Raw genomic sequence first — 25691 nt, 5'->3', positions numbered from 1 at the left:
TGGATTTAGTTTTCAGTGATATGTGTTTTCCCTAAAGCTTTTTGCACTGCAGGAAAGAAAAGCCCACTAAAGCTGGATTGTTTGAAACTGACTTACACATTAAAAGACAGACACAGCTGCAGTGAAGGGCACTAGGCTTTTGATCTTAAAAGAAGAAGGAACTTGAGTTTAAAGAACATTCATTTTATGCAAATAAATCTGTGCAGAAAAACAGCGTAAGAGAAATCCGTGCCCTTTAGAGACCCAGGAAAGCAGCTGGCCTGGCTCTGCAGGAAGCATCCTGCAGGTGCTGGGAACTGGTCAGAAGGTGAGATTCTCAGCTGCCAGATTCAGACCTGGCCTTTGCCACAGCAGGAGCAGGAGGATGTGCCTGAGGAAGCAGTTGTCCCTGGAGAGGTGTTCACCCCCTCCTGGCTGCTTGGCTCTTTCCATGCAGATTTCTATCAGGCTGAACGGTTTGTCTTTTTCTTGCAAAATAAGACTCACTTTGAGAAATGTTTGTTTGGAGGTGGTGGCTGGCAGGCATTTCCCTCCAGGGCAGGCTGTGCTCTGATTTTTCTCAGCAGTAAAAATTTAGATACGTGCTTCTGGAGACCTGCAGAGGAGAGACTGACCTATTACCCATTTGAAACTTGAGGAGCTTGTATTTGCAGGACTTTTAATATTTTCTGTTTATTTCTCATTTTTGGTCCTGCTGTCATGACTGTAGATTTTCTCCCTCTTCAGTATCTTTCATAGGAATATCCTTCTTTATCACAGGCAGTATTAGAAGGTATGAGGAGAAGGGGAGACAAAAGGAGTGCAATTGCCACATGTTTCTTCCCAACCCCGCAGATCTGAAGTGCTTGGCTTTCATCTCTCTAGTCTGTAACAGTAAAGGATCAGTATAGGTAAAGGATCAGTGGAGATAAAAAATGTTACACTGTGCTGTGTGACCTGCAAAGGGCTGGCAATTCCAAGGACTGTGTAACAAGCCAAGGTTGACATAGAACAGGTAATGTGATGGCACTGCCTGCCTTTTGTGTCTCTTCAGAGGAGAAGGTGGACCAAGGCATCTGCTCGTCTCCCAGAAAAGAGAAGATGTGTAGATAGCTGGAAAAACAAACATTTTAAGAAAAACAGATGAGAAACAATTGGAGAACACAGTCATGAATATGTAGTGTTAGAACAATATTTTCCTACCTTCAGATCTTAAAATGCTTCACCACTTTGTAAGATGGAAAGTACACAAAACTCATTGCCGTGTTCATCAAACCTGTCTACATCAGAATCAAGGGTGACAAATTACCTCCATGCTACTGCAGTCTCTAAACATTCATCTTTCTTTTGCCCAGTTCATCTTATGGCATGTTTCAGTATAAATGTTCCCACAACAGAGGTTCACTGAGTTCAGAAGTTGGAGAAAATCGAAGGTAGACTTGGGTTAAAGATGGATTTCAGAAAAAAAATGGGGTTAATTTGGCAACATATCTTTCAAACTTTGAGAAAAGTCTAAGTGAGGGATGAGGGATGAGGGATGAGCAGCTGAACAATTAATTGTTCCATTCAGTGGGTGTTCCCAGTCATACTGGGACCCACTTCCCGAGGAAAGAAATGCCAAGACACAGCTTTCCTCCTCAAGCACCAAATTAACATGTCTAATCCCTTCCCAGCTTTTCTTTAGCCATCTCAACCCAATCAACAAGGAAAAACAAAGCCAACCTCCATAGACTTTTTTAACCCTCAAGCTATTTTCCATACAAGTGTGAAATGTCAGATTTGCCTATGCTGGGTCTGAAACCACAGGTCTGGGATGGAACAATTCAGTTGCTGTATCAAAGTCAATGGGATTATGAGTTACATGTTTGGGACTGGGATATAGGATGATTGGTATGAACAGATCTATGGAGCTCTGGCTGCCAGGGCTTGGTAAGTGGGAAGAAACTGTGGTTAATACAATTTTGAAAACAATATCTTATTGCTCTGCTTCCAGGAGACCATCACTGGAATAAACACCACGTCTTTTGAAATCTTCATTAGAAAGACAAGATTCTCCCTTGCCAGAAGAGCCCAGTAGCCTGAAGTATCTAAACTAAACCTCATAATTTGGGTATGTACCAGGCAGAGCAGAGAGTGTGGCTGCCACACATTGGCTTTTATTCTTTCTTTTTCTAGATTTTTGAGGTATTTCTCCATCTTTCCTTCTAAAAGTATCCTATTTTGCATAAAGAAATGGGTATTCGGTAAGACCAGGAGAAAATGTGTCTGTATAGGCTACTAGTCAGTGTAAACTGATTACTGATTACTGGTACCCCAGTTTAAAAAGAGGAAGTAATTAAAAACAAAGGGTTTTGGCCAGAGTGCAAGGTGTGAATGAGAACAATGAGGCATGACACCAAAGTCAGGAAGGGATGGGAATGGGAGGAAAGTAGGATGCTCTGAAGGGGTTTACTGAAGAGTCAAATGTTGATGATGATGTTTTGGCCAAAGTGAGACTAGAGGTGTTATGTCCAGAACCAAGAGCACATGTCAGTGAAGTAGACAGATGTTTTCAAAGGTCAGCGGTAGCTGGTGAATGTGGTGACACTGCTGAGTAATTTCATATGTGTTTTGTGATCACTTCCTAATCCATGGAGATACTCTTACAGTGTAGTTTTGGGTCACCCTGCCTTTGGGAAAGCTGCTGAAGCAGAGCCCATGTGTCTCAGGGATGCTGGAGGGACAAACTGGTTGATGGTAGTAGATGGATTACCCACCTAGAAGAGCAACACTAGGCCAGGTGGTGTAATGGGTGCCTCTGCAGACCTGATGTGCCTGATGAAGTCAGATACATGACCCTAGGTAGGCCTATCCTAAGGAGAGTCACAGTGGAAGTGGTTTTAGGACAGACATGTATTAACATATGCCTCAAAGATAAATCCAAGGAAGTGTGAGCTCTAGTGAAAGGTTTTCTGAATTTTTTGTCTCTTTCCAGGCCTGCCAAATTATGCTCCTAACAGCATGTCATAGCACCCACATGCCAACACACCTAATATCGTTCGCCTGTTTAAATAGTACCCTTTTTAAAAAAGAAAAAAAGTCAAAATAATTTCCTTATTTCCAAACTCAATATTTAATTTTCAGCATTCTTGAACAAGAACCTTTGTGTGGCATCCATTTGACCAACTGCAAGCATCACAATCTTAAACATGTATCTATCTCTGAGTAAAGTGAATTGACATGCAGACAAGTCTCTTTCTCTGAATTTACTATAAATACGGAGTTAGACAAAATGCTTAACTCATATTTGGCTACAGGCAAGTATTTTTGATAGGCTCCCTACCCTCAGCTCTCACCAGGTGTTTCTGCTCCTCACCCAGGCTCCAGTATAACAGAACTTGGAGCCCACCAGCTCCCACCTATCCTATCTGGCTTGCACTCCACCCTATCTCTGAATGTTCCCGCTAAATCCTATTGCCCTACCGCAGCCTGGTCTCTATCAACCGGTACCTCAGGAAGTCTTCCATCATCCCCATATCACCATTGGAGAATCAGAGCTCAAATCAGTTCAGCAGTTTAATTACCTAGGCAGCCTCATCTCCTCGGATGGTAAGATTGACGGAGAGATAGACAACAGGTTAGCAAAGGCATATAGTGCCTTTGGAAAGCTTCATAAAAGGGTTTGGTGATATAAACACTTGAAGAAAAGTACAAAGATCAGTGTTTACAGAGCCATTGTACTGTCTACTCTCTTATATGGATCTGAATCATGGGTCATCTACAGCCACCATCTGCGTCTCCTAGAATGCTTCCATCAACGCTGCCTCCGTACAATCCTAAACATCCACTGGTCAGATTATGTGACCAATACATCTGTTCTAGAACAAGCAGCAGTCACAAGTATTGAGGCCATGTTGCTGAGAACACAGCTGTGTTGGGCAGGGCACATCTCAAGGATGAAGGACCACCGTCTCCCTAAGATCTTGCTTTATGGTGAACTTACCACCAGCTGCAGCAAGAGAGGAGCCCCGAAGAGAAGATAGAAAGACTCCCTGAAACAACATCTCAGCCTTGGCCATATTGACCAACATAACTGGTCTACTCTGGCCTCCAATCGGGAGGTCTGGAGACACACTATCTATAACACTGCTGATGCTTTCGAGAAAGCACGCAGGATCACTCTCGAGGAGAAAAGACAACGCAGAAAGATTCGTGCCTTGCAGAATATATCACCTGAGGAGTCTTTCTGCTGCGCCTTTTGCAACCGGACATGCCTGTCTCGTACTGGCCTTTTTAGCCACCAGCGTGCTTGTAACAAACGTGGGTAGAGCCCTTCCCAAATGTTCATTCGCGAAGCCCAGCCATGGTGACCGCAGCCTGTTTGCCCCTTTAATCTTCGCTAAGCGGTGTGTGGCCGGCACACCGCCCCGAGCCCGGCCCGCGGCCCGGCCCCGTCCCTGCCCGCAGGTGGCGCTGCTGCAGCGGCAGCGCCGGGCCCCTCACACGAGAACAGCAGTAAAAACACAACAAAAGCGAAATAACTTTTCACTGACGGACGTTTCTTCTGCGGAAAACAAGCAAACAAGCAACGAGCCGCGATGTGAGGCCCGGGGGCAGCGCTCCCACAGAGGAGCGACCTGCGGCCGCCCGGACGCAGCGCCGGCACCGAAGGGAGCCCGCCGGGTGCGGGAAACCTCGCGGGTTGTGGCTCAGGGTCGGGGCACGGCTGAGGACGGGTCGGGGCAACCCCATGAGTAAGATGACGTTAAGGCAGACTGATTTCATAGCCCATGACTTTTGTCTCTGATAACGTCTTCATCCTGCAGGATGAAGAGTCCTCCAGGAGGGCGAGGAGAAGGAGGTCTGCCGCTGCCGTCCCAGAGGTTTCTACTGTATAGCACAGTCCATCCCGGCTGTCAGAGCGACAGTGGTTAGGAACGGCCTGCGAAGGGCACACACAAGCCACCAGCCACACTCCGGTGAGGTTTGTGCCTGACAGGAGATCAGAGGTCAGCTGCAGCCATTTCAAACAAGCAGCTTGGGTTTTTTTCTTGCCCTGCCTTCACATAATTGAGTTTTTTGTTTCCCTTCTCAGCTAGATGTCTTTGCTTCACCACTCCACAGCTATTATGAACTCCTTCAGTTATTTGTACAGTTCCAATGTACCGACACTGCCTAAAAAAATCCTCAGGGCAGAGTTTTAGGAAATTGGTCAGAAATCTTAGATACTGAGTCATTGGGGATGGGTTGAACTTTGCTTTTTTCTTCCAGCTGCCTGCTGTGTGTTTGTCAGATAGGGATTGAACTAAGAAAGGGTCTTGGAGTTCAAACGCCTTCCCTGCTGCAATGAGGTGGAGCATGGCACAGGATGCAGCTTATCACAGATAACAGCTGTGTGTATCAGGGGTCTCCGCTTCCCTCTCCCATGCTGCTTGCTCGGCTCCCTGCCTCTCCCGCACATTGAGTGGAGAGAGGCTGGGGGTAGGGTATGGTTTTCAGACCCATTAACAGCTCTTCAGCCACCTAAAGTCAGTGTCACAGGGCGCATCCTGCTGATTCAGCAGCATAGGGCAGTTCCTATCTCAGGGGGAAGGAGAATAAAACAGAAATAAATCTGTTTTGCCGTAGGAGCCATGAGTTACACCTTTCAACCCTGTCTGGGTGAAATGTGGGCCTATATTACAAAACTGTATCGCTTCACTCACTGCTAAAACAGTGTAATTTCTAAGCCGTCAAAAAAACTGTACAGATATAAATGAAGTCCCTAACAGTTTCCAACCACTGAACTTGAGCTGCAATAGACACTTCACTCCATAGAGCTGTGTGCACACCAGGCTTTGGGGGTTTGAAAGGTTGAGGGTGGGGGGAAAATTCAGGTACTCAGATCAAAACCATGAAAAATAACTTTTGGGGCAGTGGGGAAATGGGGTTGTCAAAGACCATTTCAGAAAGTTTGAAATCAATCCACAATTGTTTCATTATTCCTACTCCTCCCAAATACTCTTTTTAAATTTTATCAAAAACATTATCCCAGAATTATTAAAACACCAATACCATAGCCCATAATATTTTGATAATAAAAATGTAATAAAAGGCACAATGTTCTCAGTGAACATTGCCTTATTGCAAGAGTTGACACCATCCATGAATTTTGTTTTTCATTTCTCTAGGGGAATAAAGGATGACTTTTACTTAAGGAATGCTTCTGTTTAAAATCTGTCCCAGGAACTTGGTGGCCTGTCCTGACTCAGTTCCCTGCAGTGACTGTGACTCTTGGGGGCAAGAATGACACTGTGACAGGGGGAAAGGACCCTGAATTTTTGGCATGGTGCTGATATCCTTAAGGGGACCTTTGGCTGAAGTGATGGAATTGTATGACAGCTGTGCAGGGTAAAGGAGGATGTTGCAGGAACATGGAGGTATGTCTGTGCTAAGAGGGAGAAGGTGCTGAAAAGCAATGCAGAAGGAAAAAAATGTTTTGTGGATACTTTTCAACCTCAGGCATTCAAGAGGAGGATGAGAAGGGAAGGAAATAAGAAAAGCAGCATATCATGAACTGAAGAGAGCAGTGACATTTTACAGCAGCCGAAGATCTCCTCCACAGTGTTTGTACTCCTTTCATGTGGTGTTATCAGAGCTCTTTGCAAGAGTTTATTATCGTGTTCTCCCAGACAGCAAGCAGACAGCCATCCTGTGACCCACATCCTGAGTTTTACAGCCCTCCTTGTCCTGTGCCATCTGGGGTATTTATAGTGTGACCTACCACTGGGAGAGCAGAGGACTTCCTTTATACTCCAAACATTATGCTACAATAATAATGAGAAACTGGGACAAATGACAAGCTTTCCTGCCCACAAAATGTCATAACCCTGCCACTTCAAATGACATGAGCTGGCTAGGTCACCACGCTCTTTGCTCAGTGGGTTTCAGGTTACTGGCTGTTGTTGCTACTATGGTGAAACCCAGGCTAAAGGCTGTACCTGGGGCGGTACATGGAATGGAAGTCTAAATACTTTGCAGACTAAATGGAGTAGGAAGGGGGTAAGAGGAGAAGCTGAAGCTCCCTGGTTATGGAAACATCTGTCCACCCAGCCCTTCCAAGGACTGGCTGTTAAATCAATGGCAAAGCAAGCTACAGCTATCCTTTAAGTACACTTGCAGAGCAGCACTATAGCACCTCAGAGATTTTAGGGATTTTTTTTTCTTTTTTTTTTTCCCCCCAAACATTTGCCATAATCTCAATTATTATTACACTAAGTGATCTTCTTTTAAGGGGTTAAAGGGGGGAGTTGGCTTCCTTCCTTTCTGCATCATCTCCTGAGGTATCACACTTCTGCAGGCTGTCCTTGGCACCTCAGTGCATAAATGGTGCAAAGGGATTCCCCAGGGGGCTATTTTTTCTTTCCTCCCGAGAAAGGAAAGATTCTAAGCAGAACACAGAGAAAGATAATACAGCTTTAATTGATCCTGGTAACATACCATTGTTACCCAGAAAGGTCAAACAAAGGGGCTGTGAGAGGTCAGTGGGAGAGATAAAGAAGATGAGGTGTCTGTAGAATAAGATAAGAGCTAAAGGTCTTATGTGATTAGCCAAGAGTCAGGCATCTGTGCTAGTGTGGCAAAGAGTGAGTTGGTGGTTCTTCAGCTAGCTCTGGAGAGGTGGTGAAGTGAAGCCCTGCAGCTGGGAGTGTTTTGGGTTGACTTGGCAAGAATCCTTCTGAGTGAGATCTGAGCAGCATTTGCTTATCCTTAGGAACCACTACACTTTCCCACTGACTTGCTTTGCAGGCCAGGGTGGGCCTGAGCACCTACACATTTGTCTGGAGGGAGCACAGACTACGTCCCTGTCCCTGTCCCTGTCTGGTGGCAGGAAGCAGAACATCTGCCCACCTGAAGCATACCATGAAAGTGCTGGCCAGGTAATATCCAAAAGCAAAAGCGAGAGATGGGTCCCCACTGGTGCAGGGCAGAATCAGCCTTGATACAGCTGCCCCCCTCTGCAGAGAGGGTGGGCGTGAGCAAGTGCAGGAAGGCCTCTGCCCTTATGCCTTCATGGCAGGGCTGTGTGTGGGTTCCCCAACATAATGCCAGCCTCTCGCTTTGAAATGTCAGGTCTCAGAGCAATAGGACAGTTTGGACCCTGCGGACTTCTGTAGCTGAGAGCAAATGGGCCCACTCTGTTTGTGTACATGACTACTTCTGGAAAAAGTAATGAACAATATGCTTGAATTGATGCAGGTATCAAAACTAAGGTGAAGAGTAGAAAGAAAAAAACAACCCATCCATCAGCAATTGAAAAGAACTGAACACCTGCCCTCTCCTCCCAGCAGGGGAAAATAAGGGGGTAGGAAAATTAGTTTGTAGACTCAAATTGAGTGAAAGATGACATTATGCTGGACTAGAGATTTTTATACTTCAAGCAGGTGGAGAAGAAGAGTTTATAGTGAGATCGGGTTGGCTGGATGATGAAAAGAAAATGAGAGTAAAACTGCCACAATGATTTCCATCTTCAGCCTCCCCAGATCTGTTTGGTCTGTTGTTCCACAGGTTTGTTGGTAACCTGTTGGTAACCTGTTTGTTGGTAACAGGAATCAGGATGAATCCATTGCTTGTACACAGCAGTACATGTGAACATGACAGTAAGGTCTAACCTTCTTGTGACAAAAGACAGAGCTGCGCATTCTAGCCATGAGCAGCCTACACTTCTGCCTGAAAAAAAATAAAAGACATTTTTTATATTAACTTGATAACTTAGTTCTCTTGAAGTCCTATCAGCAGAGATACAGAGCGTGCCATTCTTTACTGCAACACAGCCAAAGTAAACTATCCCAGTGCCATATCAATTTTCGCAAAGGGAGGGGAAAACACTTACATGAAGTGGAAAATGCTCTAACACTGTAGGTTTGCCCAGTGCAGATGGCTGGGCAGAAGGAATTGACTTTCGTACAGAGGCAGAACATGCCCTGTAAGCAGCAAACAAACAGAACACAACTTGGACACGAGTGACCTACAGTCTGTGCTGATCTGAGAAAGTGCGGATGTGAAAAACAATTCTTTAAAGTAAACATGATTTCTGTACCTGATGTACCTGATGCTGTAACAGGCCAGTCATGACGCCAGGTTTGGAAGCAGCAGTCCCCTGGAGAATACTGCAGCCTTTTAACAGTTCACCAATACATTTATCTTTCTTGAAGGCAATGCAAACATCGGAGCACATGCTCCATTTTGCCCCATGATAACAACATCAACATCAGAGAGGAGTGTACCCATGCAAAATCTTTATTTGGAGAACGTCTCCTCTTGAATAACAGCACCCCTCTGGTTAACACGTAAGCCCAGAAACAGTATTTGCATTGTCCAGAAAAAAATACAAGGACAATTCTTAAAACACATTCATCTTCTGATACCATATAAATAGCATTGTAATAGCTTACCCCTATTTCCTCTATTTTTATCCTGCTAAATCTGTCTGTGGGCTAGTTAGAGAAGAAAACCAAGGTAGTGACATAGTTTTGGAGACAGGCCACACTATCTTAAAAGTCGGTGTAAAGAATTATCTGTACTGTATAGGGACAGACACATGGATACTGATACATTGTCTAGCATATATATCTCCTTGTTTTCCTTCTAGGTCAGGAATGGCTTTCAGAATGGTTCTGATTATTTTCTCTGCTGGTCCAGAGCTCTAAAGAAGGCTGAGATTGTGGCTGTTAAGTGTAGAAAGTTCTTCCTTCATTTTATAATCTCTATGTTATTGTGGTTTCCCTTGGCTGGGAAATTTCATTTTTATTTCTAATCTCAGCCATGTGTCGGTCAATTCTGACTTAAGTTCCCTTCACCCTCTCCCTGCTGTGCAGCTCTGCAAGTCATATTACAAACATATTTTTCAGCATGGGTGGGAGGTAGCATTGTGGTTTTGGGCTTTACTATTGATATCAGGCTTTTTCTTTGTTTGAAACATTTTTTTCTTTAAAAATAGAGTTGATGGTAAACAGGGTTCATTTAGTCTACAGGGGGGAGGTGGAGTGAACATTTTCATGCAAGTTTGAACAAGAAATCACAATTTCACAACTTTCCTAGTGAATTCAATGATATAGTCATCATCTCATGAGATCTTCAGCTCGATCCTTTATTTGGATTATGCAGAAGAATAGAAGTTTAAATTTTGTAGACTCCACTTGTAATTAAATCTCAGTTCAGTAAATTAGGGTTGCAAGCACTGTGGCTTATTGCCAGTGGAGGGAAATTGAGGGATTGTTTGATCCTCAACTAAGAAAATACCAATGTCTTCCAAAAGGACAGCTTCACAGAAAACATTCAAAAGTCTGACAAGCTGTCAGTCCTTTCCATTCCTTTTAGCACTGTTTTGTCTATCTTCTTTGAACTGAAGGCTCCTGCCAAGAAAAGATTCACTTCTCACATATACTTGCCTCTATCAGATTTTGAATCTGGACAAAAGGGCCCACTTAGCAATTGCAAGAACTTTTGCCATTCAGAATGCCAGAACATTACATTTCTACTTTTCTTCCAATTGCTCCACTGTTTTTTTTCCTTTGAAAAGGGACAATGAAGATATCAACATTCTAAACCAAAAAGAAGGTTGAGCACTATAAAACTAACACTCAGGTGGCTGTGCATGTGGCAAAGGCAGCAGAATGTTGACCCTAGGGTTTATTATATTAAACAGAAATATTTTACTAAATTCCAATATATATCTGTAAATAAGCTTGATGGGACTGGTCATTTCCTAAGGGTGACAGATTAATTCTGTGGATTTACCACTTCAAGCATATGCCATCCTTCCTGTTTTTCCAGAGTCACTGGATGTTTCAGCACACAGATCTAACTCCCAACATCAGGAGTTGAGTCAAGGAAACTTGATGGTTTTGATACATGATACTGTTGTTTGCAATAAAGTCAAATCTGTGTTATGAAATATATCAGCCCTTCTTATGCCCAGGGAAGGTTTCTTGAGTTAATAACTGGCGAGTGACGCTTGGTCAGGTGCGTGGTATCACTGGACATTTCCACCACCGGAGGTCTCGAGTCATTCAGAGGCATTTCCCTCCTCCGCCTCCTTTAGCTGTGGTGGCGGTGGGATTTGAAACACTGAAGAGTTCTGCTCAGACCACACTTTGTCTCGTTCCAGACGCCTCCAGCAAGGAGGCTGGAATGGGGCCCGCAAAGAGCGGTTCCTCAGGGAAACCAACCTCCCGCTGGCGCTCGGGAACCGCAGGAGGGAGCGCGCTCCCCGCCCCAGATGCACCGCCCCGGGCAGAGCCCGCCCGCCTCCCGCTCCGATCCATCCTGCCCTGCCCGCGGGGCTCGGGCCGTTCAGCAGCCCCGGAGCTCACCGGTGACTCCTCTTCCTAAGATTGAAGATAGGAGCCTGGAACTTTGTGTTCGTTGCTTATCTCCCTGCCACCAACCCCTCAGGCTGACTGTCCCTTCCGGATTTCAACATGGCTAAGGGAAGGAGATAGCAGGTCCTCTTTAGCTATCCAGCTCCTGAGGAGTCTCTCCATTAAACATTTTTAAAAATGTATAAGCCAGGCAGGTTTGTGGGGTTTTTTTCTGCACGAGTTTCTGGAAATGCTCGTGAAACCAGTATCTTCTCCGACCCCAGCTTCCACAGCTGCAGCAGCACGGCAGCAGCACGAGCTGGGTACACAGCAGCCTGTAAAAGCATAATTTCTGAGGATCTAGCTCTGCTCTTCCTCCTGAGAACAAAGTTCCTCACTTTTCACTGTTGCACTGCAGGAGGCACTGGAAGCAGCCTGGCCTGCTGCATCCTCCAGCTCTGCACCCGCCCAGCCCTGAGCTCCTGTTCTTGCCATTTCCAGTGACAGCTGTTGCCAAGACAGTTTTATGCACCCATTGAGAAAGGCACTGGAAGTCACCATTTACTGTTTTTTAACCACATGTGGTGTAAAAGGGGCTTTCTGTTCACTGCTGTTTGCAAACTGGCAAAGGGTTTCTGGAAAGATGGTTCAGCTATGGTACCATCCAGCCCATTCCAATAGCTGATATTTACCCATGGCATAGGCCCTGTAGAAACACTGAGGCACAATCATTCAGAAAACTGTACCCCATGTATTTCTCAATTGTCTGTATCATAGTACCAAATGAAACTACCAATGTTGTTACAGGAATACACCATTTTTAAAGCAGCACTAACTCTACTCTTTCATCCACTGGTCAGTCACATACTACTACAAAACAAAGCTTACCCACTTTTTACGTTTTAATTTCTCATTCTTGGCCAATAAAATCTTCCCTGCAATATTGCCTCCTTTTTAAAAAAAAAAAATTGTGTCTTTCTGTGCACTGAAAAAGTAATTACTTGACATGACTGATGAAACAGACATATTGCAGAATCAATTAACCCGCTCCCATCAGAAGGAAATGAAATGCACAGAAAACTTTTGTTCCAAGGTAGCAGGACTGGTTACATGGGACCATTTACAGTTCTCCAGAAATCAAAGATAAATTAAAACTTTCAATTAATTGCTAGGCATCTCAGCTTTACTGGTAACTGGGATGACAAGAGTCGGAGTTCTTTCAGAACTGGGCACGATTCAGGTCAGGGGTATTGGCTGGGAGGAGGAGGGAGGGGGCAAAACATGCTTTGTAGCTATTTACAAGCCCCTAGATGTCCTAGATGGTGATGAAGAAAGGTGGATATAGTAAGAGTGGTAGGAACAGTTTGTCAACAAGTATTGCTGAACATCATGCACAGGAGTTAATAAAATAAATTATACACCACATTTTCCTTTCAAGCAAGCTTTAAATAGTCCATATGTAACAGAATCATGTGTTACAGACAAGAAATTCTTGCTGCCAAAACACAGGATGAGTGTTTTTCCCCATCGTTCTTTCCAAATTACAGACTTAGGAAAAAATATTTCATGAAATTAGAAGACTTTAAAAAATAAAATTATGCTAGAAACCAGAAAATGCCAGTAGAATAGACTGGTGAAGTATATGAACAAGTCAAGAGAATAATGTTAGTACATATGTACTTACAAAAAAAAACATACAGGAACGGACATAAAGGCTTTTAAGACGCAGATACTAAGCAGGCTAATTCAGGATCAAAGGGCAGAATGCACACAGGCTTTATTATAAATTCTGTCATTCATGCATTTGTGTGTGCAGATAAAATATATTTAAAGCCATGTATTTAAATGCCATCAAGAAGACACCTGAACTTCTCCCCAGCAACACTGTTGACTTCAGGGAAGAATTAAACCCAGTTTTTCTTATTTTTGTACACTGGCCATATCCAAACTCATAATCTGCAAAAAGGAACAAAGTATAAGAAAGAAAGCAGGTATTTTATCTGAGCCATTCAGTGACACTGGGACAAAGATCCAAACTCACTTTTTGGTAATGAATGTCCCAAGAATGGAATGTCAGCAACACCAGCCTAGACAGTTCTCAGCTGTGTTTCAGAAAGTGGCTCCAAGAACAATCCAAGGATTGAGTGGGAAAAAATAGAAATTAACCCTGTAGAACGTACATACATAGATAGATGGCTTTTTTAGAACAAAATAAGGTAGCACTACTGAGTAAGTGGCAATATGGTGTGTGCATTAAGATATACAAGTGAAATCTGCTTGGGGCACCTTCACTCAGAGGAATAAATCTTCTTAAAATATAATTATTATAATAATAATACTTCTTTATACTTGCCACTTGTTAGCAATTGTTTACATCGTAGAAAAATAGATAGTATTCTGTAACAAGAAATATAGTTACTTTGTTAAAATGGGCTATTTTAAACCAGCTACTATTCTTTCATATAAAGAATTTCTAAACAGCAAAACAAAAATAGGTAATACTGAGTGCAAAACAGCCAGTGGTATACTTTGCATTGGTTTGAAACACTAGTTGCCAGCTACTATAATTACATGTTCTGTACACTGTACTACAAAAGTCTTCCATCTTTTAGAAGCTTTTGGGTTTTTGTTTTTCTTCTCTCTAGGTGGCAAGTATTTAATCCAAGTAAATTCAAACTCTAGAAGTCAGAAATAATTTCAAAATCAGTCCTTGCTACTCTTTCACATTCCTTCCCCTACATAGAGCAGCAGCACTTTCTACTTATGGCCAAAACTCCATTGAGTTAAACAAAGTTTAGAATGTAGATACTTAAAAGTTTAGCTTATAGATTCACATTCTTTTAAAAATCATTTCACTAATCTCACATGTTTACATTTACACTAATGTAACACCTCACTTTATAAATTTCACCATCCCTGCTGAAGACTGAAATGCAGTTCAGATGAAAACTCTTTGCCAATGGTAGATATTGTCTTAAATGCTACAAAGCCAGATGGTTCCAATGTCGAAGTCAGATTTTTCTGTGGTCTCCGCAACATTTTCAGATACAAATAGCTAATTCCTAGTGGCAGTGGTAAAGGCATTGTCAGTACACCATGAACATCACAAATGGAGACAATTTCCAAACATTAAAGAACAAAAACCAAACAAAAAGCACCCAGAAAAAAAAAAAATCAGTGAAACATTCTTAGTAGAGCAGAAATCTCTCTATTCTCCTCTTCATTAATGTCACACCTTTTCAACTTTGGTGGGGTCATAGGTATCTGGAACAAAACAAGAAAGCACTATTAATAATGTATTGTGAAATCTATTCAGTATTACTAGCTGTCGAAATGAGACATGTTTTCCCTACCTTTTATTAAAAAAAAAAAGAAGCTGATAATGGACTTACCACCTTAAAGATACATATCACATTCCTGACCCAAATTCTGTATTTATACCAGTGTAATTTGGGAACAAGTTTGATCAAATGCATGGAGATAGAATTTGGGAGACCTTGGGTAGGTAGGAACAAGCACACCAAATGCTGAGTTATTACTTCTAGTTCTCAGATGCTTTGACAGGGAGAAAAAGACATAAGATTTGCTCCCCCTTGTACTGAACATGAAGGAGCAGTAAATGCTTTAAAGATCCTAGCAGGGTGTTTAAGGCTAGCTGAAGGAATGATTATGCCATGCAGTCATCAGGGTCTTTTCATTTGATTGCAAATCCTTGGTTTCAGATTAATTCAACAGAAAACAGGAAAGCACAGCTGTGTTGCATCACTAGGGCTGTCTCACTTCAGTCTGCAAAACCGCAGCTCACGTTTTGAATCTTATTCACTAAAGCACTGGACTGGCTTACTAACACTGTTCTTCATTTTCAGCCTACCTCCTGTCAGTTCACAGGACATACCACACGTTGCCTTTCCTTTTCCCAAATCCCCAAGGGACACTCTTCTATCAGATTTTTTAATTGGATTTATCCTAGTGTTGGCCACAAAGTGAGCAGACATGAGCCTCGTCCTTCACCCTCGTGACTCTGGGATAGGATTGCAATGAAAAGGCTTTGCCTTGTGTGGTCTGCCTCCCCAGTGCCATCATGCAGGTGCCTGACTTCCCCTTGGGATGCACAGTCATGGCTTGGAGGAACCACAGCTACCTACAGAGGAGCCTGTAGGCGCAGAGGGGCCTGGACAAACTGGCACTGCAGCCTGTGCTGCCGTGTGCTACTTGCTGCTCTTACGCAACCCAAGTATCTGTGCTAACCTTAAACGTCCCTCCCGTGGGCTGTACTCCCACAGCACTCACATTTAAACAGCTGAGCATGAAAACAGTTCCACACATAAATATCACACTTTGGAGTAAAACGTTCATCCTCAGGACTTTCATGTTGATGTGAGTGAATGTCTTCATTCAAACAAGCATAAAAATCCCCAAGGGAAATTTTTGCTTCCGTGTGCAAGTGTCCATCTGCAGCATCCAGACTCATATCAAGGGGGGGACTGACTAAGAAAGGACTTCTGGATTTGGCCCCATTGGGTGGATTCCTGGTGCAGAATCCTTTATCACTGCTCTTGCCCACCCTCCTCAAATTGATAGGCTGGCCAAGAAAGGCATCTGTGCCAGCAACACCAATCATTTCAGAATTTTTTATCACTGCTAAGCTTCTTTTGATATTTCCAAACATACACGATATGAATGCAAAAAAAATCAACATGAAAAAAGTTTTTGAGGGCTAGGGCACTCCAGGATAATGCTGCATCTTTCTAAGCTTAATGCGCAGATGGTGTGGGAAGATGCCTCTAAAGCAGTAACATTTTTCCTACTGTAAATATTTTGCCATCTAAACTGCTAGAACATACAAAAATTCTGAACTATTCTGTGACAGGTTGACCTAAGAATAAAAACGAATTTACATTTCAGAAACTTGATTTTCCTAAGGCCAGACACATTCACATTATGAGAATTCCCCACAAAACTGCAGGTGCTCACTGTTTCAGGGAGTGGCGGGACAGCGGTAGGGGTAGGGAGGGAGGGATAAAATCAGGCTACAAGACATGGAGCCTCTGGATGGCTCAGTTTATTCCCTTACTTATGCTTACTCATGCTTTCAGCACCTAAACAAGGACACAAAAGTGTCAGACTGCCAGGCTATGTCACCCTTCTGAGGGGTAGAGACACTGGAGTTCTTGCACTGAAACAGAAATGTTTATTCAACATTTGGTTAAGCTCATTTGAAATGCGCTCTACAGAAACAAAGCCAGATTAAGCAGCCCCACGTCTTCAAACAGCAAAGGAGAAAAGACATCCAATGCATTTGGGAACACTTGGAGATGTTCTTCTAATGGCTGTATTTGCATAGTAAGATGAGCTTCTTGCACTGAGCTTTGGCAGAGCTCTTACTCTGAGATGACTGTTCCTCTGCCAAGCTACATTATACATGTGAAAGCCTGTTTCTGCTAAGGGCTCCAGCCTCTGCGACAGGCCCAGTCTGCAATTATAAGACTAACCCTACCTCGTTTCAAATAGAATGGCCTTTTAGAATGGAATATTTGCTCTTTAAAACCAATGAATACAATGATTTTCCAGGATTAATTCTCATTTGGGCTTACAATTATACCGATGGGCTAGTCTGGAAGCTGCAGTGAGATTTAACAGAGGAAGGCACAACACCAGGCCTTTCTATAAACACAAATCTTCAGCCCTGCGCTGTTAAAGTAAGGTGAAGATTTTGTGGCCATTGATAAATTAGGGTCTCTTTGAATGGGAAGAGGTCAGCGGAGGAGCTGTTTGCCCACCCCACATGAGTGTGTGTTACCCTGGGGTACTGAATGTTACCCTGTGGTACTGAATGTGTGCAGCAGGAAAGGAAATCCCTGCCATCCAGACATGGTGAGGGCTGTTATGGCTGTGAGGGAACTGCTGCAATGGGAACACTCTGCAGAACACAAGCCTAGCATTGTCAGCAAGAGGGATAAATTTAGACCTAATTTACTGCAGAATAACTCTCCAATAAAATGCACACAATCTGTTTTGATACATCCCTGAAGTCATGTCACCACAACAGATATTTTCTTCACTCCAACAGAAACCCCAAGGGAGGAAAGCATATGAAATGCATGTGGTGCATACTAGACCTGATGGGTACAAGAAAGCTGAATTAGCCTGTTTGGAAAATCTGGTCTAGAGAAATACAGTTCAGAGCAGAGAGAGACAAAGATGTGGGATACAAAAAAAGACATGAAGGGAAAGGCTGCAAGACTGCAGGAGTCAATACTTCGAAGTCATACAAGCAATTCTCTTCAGATGGAAATGCCTAAATCCAGTTTAAAGTATACTCCATTTAATTCCAGTCCCTCTGTACTGGAAAACTGTGAACAGATTTATATTGATGAGGTTTAATGAATAACTTGTGCAGATTTCAAGGTAAAGTGTTAGCTGTTACAGAGAGGATGGAAAAAGGAGGAGATTAATACTCATTTAACAACTTTCACACCGTACATTTGCTCACTCCAATTAATTTAACGGACTAGGCAGGTGGCCTGGGAGATTTATCCCTTTACAGAGAGCTATGGCAACAACTGATTTTCAGTCGTTCAACACAATGCTGTATGAAAACAGTTTCGACGAGAGAACAGCCTGTGTTACTTTTAGGATGCATATGGACTACACAAGTTTATATGTTTTTGAGAGATGAGGAACACCAAAAAATAGGGAAAAAAAGGTGTTCACTGAAAAAGTCAAGTTTCCGTTTGACCTGGGGTTAACAGTTATTCTCAACATCTGATCTGGAAAATATTCATGAGAGAGAGAGAATTTTCCAGGCCTCTGAATGCAGCCATTTCCCAGAGGCTTCATAGAAGTACATCAGATTTTTATTTTTAGTTTCTTATGAACTATGATATAGTATGTGTCTATTTAGGTATTAGGGAGGGAAAAAATTGGCATTCAAGGAGAAGCTATGATTAAATCACCACGTGTTCCCAAGCACGGGCACCACAGTGACTGTCTTGGAACTCCACTGTTTTAGCCTGACCATTCCCTGAAACAATTAGACAGAGATGAGACCATAGAGAGCACTCCAGTCTCTGTGAATGAGTTTCAGTATCACAAGTGAGTTTTACAGTAACTATTCCTAAAATGGGATCAGAGAACACTCATCTTTTCCACAAGGAGAGCAAAGTGGGTGGCTCCCAGATGAGGGTAGTACCACCTACAGCCTGTTACTATTTGAGCAGTATACGTGGGCATAAGCAAACTGATCATGCCCGTTACATAAGGAAAGAGCACCCATCTGGATCTCCCACAATAGGGTCTTACCTAAAGAAAAATCTCTGCTGATCTTCTTCTTGTCCATTCCACCTAAACATCCATTTTCACTGAGAGAGATAACACGCTTGGAAACAGCCCCTGAGCTTGCCAGTTTGCTTCCTCTCTCCTCTTGTACCTTTGACAGCTTCTCCTCATCGACCTCCTCTCCCGAGTCTGCGCTCTTAATGCTCAGACGTCTCATCCGGGACACAGAGTCAACTTCTTTCATCCGCACTAAGCGATCCATGGCAGTCCGGCTCGGAGGAGAGGTGAGCTTGCCTTGAAGTGTCTCTATCACCTTCGAGGTGCTTCTCACTCTCTTTTCTGAATGCTGATACACAGGTGACTTGCAAACCAAGTTTTGGTCCTCACCTTGGCTGGGACTCACAGGTTTTTCAAGAACTTGCTCAGTTACCCGTGTTTTAGCGCTGGCTTCCTGGTGAGTGGTCTGGCATTCATCAGGGTGTAAAGATCGTCCTCCAGCTCTGACAAAGAGAGCACTCTCTGTCCAGCCACACTTTCGTCTACCTTCATAAGAATCCTCCTTTTTTCCTTCTTTGTCACTTACTGTGCTCTCCACTGATGATGACTCAAAGTCCTGAGCCCCATTTGCAGGGCTAGTGCCTGGGTGGGGCCCAACATGGTCATCTGGAAGGAGAGACTCCACCGCTATATCTATACCTAAAATTCTTGCAGCTCTTGCCTGCAATGACTCATTCACGGGGATTTCCACTGCATTTGCATTTGAAGAGTGATCAGAGTTGTTAGCACCAGGTTCTGGGGCCACATCAAGTCCCACTGACCTCAAATCTGGTTCAGAGCACCCTTGGTTCCTCTTCGTTAGTGACAAACGTACTACTGAGCCTCTCTCTAATATTGTATCATTTGTGGGAGTTGCACCTTTGCTCAGTTTAACAAAGTCTAGGTAATTTTGGTCTTCACTCATCTCCTGCAAGACAGGGTTATTGAAAGGATTACTGTGACATGAACTGCTTGAGCTACTGGACAAAGCTCTCTTGACAGGGCCCACATGAACTGGCTGTTTGCTCATGCTGCTCTTGGCTTCCCCTGTCCCCATTTCTGTTATCAGACTTCCATCTGCTGGCCTGACTCCTTCACTGCTCCCTCCTGGATGTGAGGAGCCTTTAGAGCCAACATAGCTTGGCTCAACACCATGCTCTGTCCCCATACTCCAACTTTCAGACTTACTTTTAACTCTTCCTGACCTAAATACAGGCACCTCTGGCATAACCAGTCCTGATTTCCCACCATGTTTTGGCTCCTGGTTTGATTTCTCATTTCTAGATGTCCTCCTCTGCATAAGGGTACCTGCTTGCAGAGAGGCTGCAGCACTTTCCAAGTCTTCTTCACTGCTTGTGCTCTCCTCCTGCCCTTGCAGCTCCTTGTTAAAACTTTCTAGCTCACTTATTGCATCCCATGGACGACGACTTACAGGTTTCAACAGGAACTGCCCAAACAGCTCTTTACTGTTGCAGGGAGCACTTGGTTCTCCCTTAATTACATCTCCCTTGGAAAGAAGGCCATTTTCCCTCTCCTGGGCAGGCACAGGCTGGCTGTGGTGGGCTTTTGGGGAGGGAGTCTGAAGGCCTGAGGTGGCAGTCCTGGAAAATGCACTGTTGCTAGACTGGCTGAGGTACATCTGACCCTTCATACCATAACTGCTCTGCCTGCAGCCTCTCTCTTCAGAAGGTGACCCTGTCTGTTTTGCCCCTATTGTGGATGCTGTACATCCCAGGCGTTTTGGAGACAGCAGTTTGCTACTATCAAGCTGCCCAGGCTTTGTACCATGTAAAAATTGTGGGCTTTCAGGTTCTTCACTGAAACTGGTCTGTGTCTGCTGGTCTTTGTACTGATCGCCTGGCCAGGAGCCAGAATATTTGAGCTCTCTGTGTTTTGTAGGCTGAATAAACCTGAGGTCATTCATTTGTTTGAACTCTTCTGGTCTCCACAGCTCTTGTTTTTGTAACTCATTTTTATTGGTCATGCTTCCTGTAAGCGCTTGTAACTCCAAGTCCGTTGAAGACATACTTAAGAGACTTTGTTCTTGCAAAGCCCCATTGTTATCAAACCCATTCTTATCAGGGCTCTGGGTTATGTTGTTGTTCCTATCTGTATCTGGCAGATTGGATTCTGATTTAATTGGGATAGAGACCAAACAAAATATAGTTTCATTCATTTTTTTCTTTGAACTCTTTTTGCTCTGAATCCCAGTTCCAGGTTCAAACTTTTTCACTTTTGTAACAGTCTCACAGGTGCTGTCCATATGTGAATTTCTTACAGAAAGTTTGCCTTTCGCGTACTCTGTGCTGGCTTCGTTACGGGGGCTGTGATTAGTTGCACTACAATTGTCTCTTTGGTCCGGCAAGGCACAATTTTCCTGATCTCGGATGGACGGTGCCAACCATCTGTTGCTATGGGTGGAGCTGTAGGAAGTTCTTTCTCCCTTTGCAGAACTGGACAAGTTTGATGCATCCACAAAGGCACTGTTGTACTGTACTTCAAGATTTCTCTCTTGCAAAGCACCAGAACTGGGACTACATGCATTTTCAGTGTATTTAGCGTTGTCCTGCAGACCTTCCAGTGGTGCAATTTTAATATGTCGTATCCGAGGATCATCAAAGGGAATGTACTGGACAGAACGCAGGTGGTCAGCAGGGCGCCTTGCATGGCTTTGCTTCCCATGAGGAAAATGGTTGTCTTTGCAAGGGTCACCCACCACTTCAAAAGTATTCATGGCTGGTCGTTGGCAGGGGACGACCCGTTCTGCAGCACCCTGTGGATCGCTGCTGGCGCACGTGTCGGCGTTAGGCACTTCACTGGGGGAACGTGGGGTCACGGTTTGGTGAGGTGGGGATTTGTAAGAAGGAGGAGGTACGTACACTGGGGGCTCCAAACCAGAGTCTGGAATGCAAACATCTTGCCTTGGCTCATTAACTTTGGCTAAGTAGGAGGTGGGTTCATCTTTCTGGTAGTGGTCCTGGAAACCCACGGTTTCTGCAGGTGCCCTAGTCTGCCGCTGCAGTTCGTAGGATGGAGGCTTGACAGGTCTCCCATACTTGGGTTTCATCAGGGGAAGGAAATGGCCTCCCGTTCCATGGTGCTTGGCTGGTTCCACACTCAGTCTGTTTGGGGAATAGGAGGGAGTTTTAGTTACACTAAGCGAGTTGTTACTGTTGGTCAGGGAGGGTATTTCCACGCACCTCATGCTCTCAGGTGAAAGGACCCTTGGCAATGACTGTGATTTCCCCTTGCTGTGGGTGCTGAGTACGTTGTCTCCCAGGGTCAGTGAATACAGCTCTTGGAGCAGCTTCTCCCTGTCACCCTCAGACATTTGCCTCCCTACCTTTTTTGGCTGGTTCCAGCTTTCCATTCCCAGATTCTGCCATTTGCAGTCACTGGGCACTTCACAGCTCTCCTGCAAGCCGCTTCGCCTGACATACCCTGCGCCTGTCCCCACCTTCAGCTGATTCTCCTTGGGGTGCCGGGGTGCCCCCGGGGCTGCAGCCAGGCTTTTCATTTCCACACTGGCTTTCTGGGAATAGCCTAGTAGCACACTGAAGTCCTGTCCTCGTCTTCTCCAGTAGGCGAGATCTCTATCAGTCTTGGGCTGGGAAGACCGTGCTAAACGAGTCCTGTCACAAACCCTGAAAAAAAACCACAGCATCAGAGGCAGCATGCACAGGTGCCCTTTCTTTCTCGTATGGATAAGGTCACTAGGAGGTCAAATGATGAGTTATGCCAATGGGTTTGTGCAATCTATTTGCAACCAGATGACTATGATTTTAATGAGAGGATTTAAAAGTCAGTCATTAACATCAGTAAAGGAAGGGACAGAAGCTCTTTTGACATGTTGTTAGCTATGCAAAGCTGTTAGAAAGAAAGACAAATGCACACAGTTACCCGCTGTGCAAACATGCACAGTCCTCCTTAATGGACACTAGAAAACTGTCCCTGACCACGACAGGGGGCTTGGAACTAGATGATCTTGAAGCTTCCTTCCAACCCAGGCCAGTCTCTGATTCTCTGATTCCATTCTAAAACCAGAAATTACTGTCTGGAACTTACTTCTGCACCCTGCTAAATCAAAATCATACTACAGACTGCTGTGGTATGCAAGTTTAATAGGATTCCAGGCACCACAGGCAGGGAGAACAGGTAGACAGCTATTTTGTAAGATTTAAGATATGTTCTGTCAGCAACATGATTTGCATCCTAACATAAGTGCTGAAATTAAACATGTCATTTCCAGAATTGATTCTTGTTCATCTTTCTAAGGAAATAAAATTCTTCAAAGTACTTTGGATTAAATCACATGTCACAACAATGGTGATGTATCAATACAGTTCTGAATAAGAGGGAACCAATATTTAAAATGTAAAATACATCAAAAGAAGTATAATTTTTTTAAATAAAAGAGGGATTACCTCCAACAATCTATTATTGAAATATGGAAGACATTGGACATTTTATTGCAGATTAGAAATTCAGAAACAGATTTACATGAACAGAATGGGTTCTTTGTGTGTTCTGAACAGAGTGTAAACTGTTTTATACATTACTGCAGAACAAAATTGGTACCCTTCTATATAAATAATTAATTTTCTACCTGAATTGCATTCTGCTATTCTTGTACCTGAGGTGTCCAACAATATAACTGCCTTTGCACTATGTGGCTGCCACAAGCATAAGACTGGAAAGAAAAATCAAAATTGACAGAAATAGGACAAGTATGTACTTAGAACTCAAGAATTTCTTTCTTTTCTCTTCACCCCAAGGTATATAAACAGTGTCATCTGGCTCTTTTTTACTAAAAACAATGATCTATTTAAATAGGAGTTTGTGAAGACATAATACAAGTCAAAATTCAGAAGGCAAATTAAGCCATCCAGATCCACAGCAATTTTTTTAATGTATATTAACTTCATCCTGTGAATCTAAAAGTTTTAAAACCAAACTGGGATAAGGAGCATCTTGTTCATATTAATTCAACTGGATTAAGACTGAACATCTGAACAAAATGTTCTGCTGCTGAAGCACGAAATACAGTTCAATTGCTGAACACCAGGAAGCAACAGACATCTTCATTAATCAGTGAGATATAACAGGACACCTCCTATATCAGAAAGTTGATTGCAGTAACAATGAACATTTCCACGTGGAAACATACAGCTGGACAAATGCTGTCTTCTACCTTTTCATCTCACCCCCATACTGCTGTGGCACCATTTGTATCTGTGTTTACAAAATGGGGTGAGAAACAGGGTCTAGCAATAGTGAGGAGGGAAGGGACAGGTTGCTCTTTCTGTTTGATTTCATCTATCATCATAAAAGGGTCTACAGAAATTGCAGGAAGTACACAGTCATAGATTCCAAGATCAGAAGAGACCATTACAATTATTTAGTTTGACATCTTGCTCAGCGCAGGCCATCAGACTTCTTTGAAATGATTCCTGTTTCAGTGGTATCATCTCCTAGAAAAGCATCTAAAAATCTTGATTTTTAAATTTCCAGAGATGTTGTTGTAAAGCTTAATTCACCATTTAAAAAAAAACAAAGTAACCCCAAATTTTTATCAATAGGAAGGTTGTTTCTCCATTTATTAAAAGTTGTTTAAAAGATTTAATTTATATATTTTTAAAGGTTAATAACTAGGCTCCAGTAATGAACTTCAGAACATGATACAAACCACTGTGTAACCTGTACTATGTCATCATTGAAACAGGAATGTAGAAAAGACATTTAAAGGACGGTATTTAGAGCATTTTAAACCTGATCTTTTCTAAGATCTATTCAAAGGACAGACAGTATCACCCTCTCTAGCTCCTGGTTAAGGCACTAGAAATGGTTACACAGACAGTCTCTATAAGGGACCCCATAAACCTCTGGAAAAGATGAGACTGCACTGCACAGTGGGAAGGGGATGCTCCAAGGACCCTCCAGTTTAGCTCTATATTGAAGTCTCCTCTGCTCCCAGCGTTGGGAGAGCAGCTCCTTCACACCTGCATGCAGGGGTGGCAGGTAGGCAGGAGGAAGTGGGGCAACACAGCATGACTACAGCTCGTGGCCACAAATGCAGCAGAGTGCCTCCTTCCAGGACACGTAACACTTCCGAGTCTTGCAGTCAATGAAGAGGTGGAAGAGGAAGTTTCCAAGAGCCACTCCAAGTTCAATACGCTTCACTACAGCCTCAGCAATGCCACATCTCTGGACAGCAAGTACCGGTCATAGTGCAGTCTTTGTGACCATGACATATTCAGTGAAAAGACCACACAGTCCCTCTTAGCAGCAGCTCATCTCTGGCTGTGCCGCTACCCAATTCAGTCTCTCCATGATGTGCTGGTACTGACGCACACCCGGACACAGCAGCTTGCAGATACCTCACAGCTGGGAGAGGTGCCAAGGATGAAGCAGTCCCATGGGACCAACTGTGGAGATTTAAGTGCCGAGAACTGAGTGGTCCCATGGGACCAAGGAGGTGGATTTTAACATTATGAACTCTTTCCTAAACGGTCTGCTTCTAATGGATAGCACATTTGCTGTCCAAGTGCTTTGAATTGATTCTACATAAAATTAATCTAATTAAAACTGTGTAAAACCCTCTAACTATTTCTAGCTTTCTATGAATTTTAGTCCTTTACAAGAAATGAGGCCATCAGTCCACCCTCCACTGGCTGCATGACTCTATTTCACTGAGCTGTCATGCTCAGAGCAGTGGGTTGAAGCTGCCCAGTTCCCTAAGGTGACACTGGACCAGAAGGATCTCATGTGATGCAGATAATGGGGCCAATAGTAAAGGAGTGTGGCATAGGCTTTGAAGTCCAAACCCTGCAGAATGAGGCCACTGCAGGAGTATCTGTAGAGTGTCTGTCCCTGTTGCTTGCTGACACCATGCAAGCAGTAGGTGTCGGGCGCTCACTAGTTCACCCTGTCTGAGCTGCAGGCACCGGCACAGATTTTAGGGCCCAACAAAGAGGCACTCTTAGGAAGGCAGCAAGGTGGAAAAATTTTCAGAGGGCTTTTCTGGACACTGGCAGCTTCTGTTCTATTTCTCTCCCGACATACACTCTTCTGAGACTC

General features: G+C 43.7%; 1 protein-coding gene across 7 annotated transcripts in view; it reads right to left on the bottom strand.

Moving 5' to 3' along the window:
• Positions 1-12265: 12265 nt before the first annotated feature.
• The window catches only part of JCAD (junctional cadherin 5 associated), a 60931-nt gene continuing 47505 nt past the window's right edge, over positions 12266-25691 (bottom strand). For 6 of the 7 annotated variants that reach the window (XM_027648454.1, XM_027648451.1, XM_027648450.1 and 3 more), the window contains 2 exons: positions 18603-22258; positions 12266-14564 (listed from right to left, as the gene is read on the bottom strand). In XM_027648454.1, the coding sequence (XP_027504255.1) occupies positions 14530-14564; positions 18603-22258 (3691 nt within the window). In that variant the 3' untranslated portion in view covers positions 12266-14529. The remainder of the gene's footprint in view (positions 14565-18602; positions 22259-25691) is intronic. The other variant, XM_027648455.1, reaches the window with a different exon arrangement.

Source organism: Corapipo altera, unplaced genomic scaffold, assembly GCF_003945725.1.
Source record: "Corapipo altera isolate COAL_440 unplaced genomic scaffold, ASM394572v1 47, whole genome shotgun sequence".
Classification (NCBI taxonomy): Eukaryota; Metazoa; Chordata; class Aves; order Passeriformes; family Pipridae; genus Corapipo; species Corapipo altera.
This window is presented reverse-complemented; position numbering and strand designations above follow the sequence as displayed.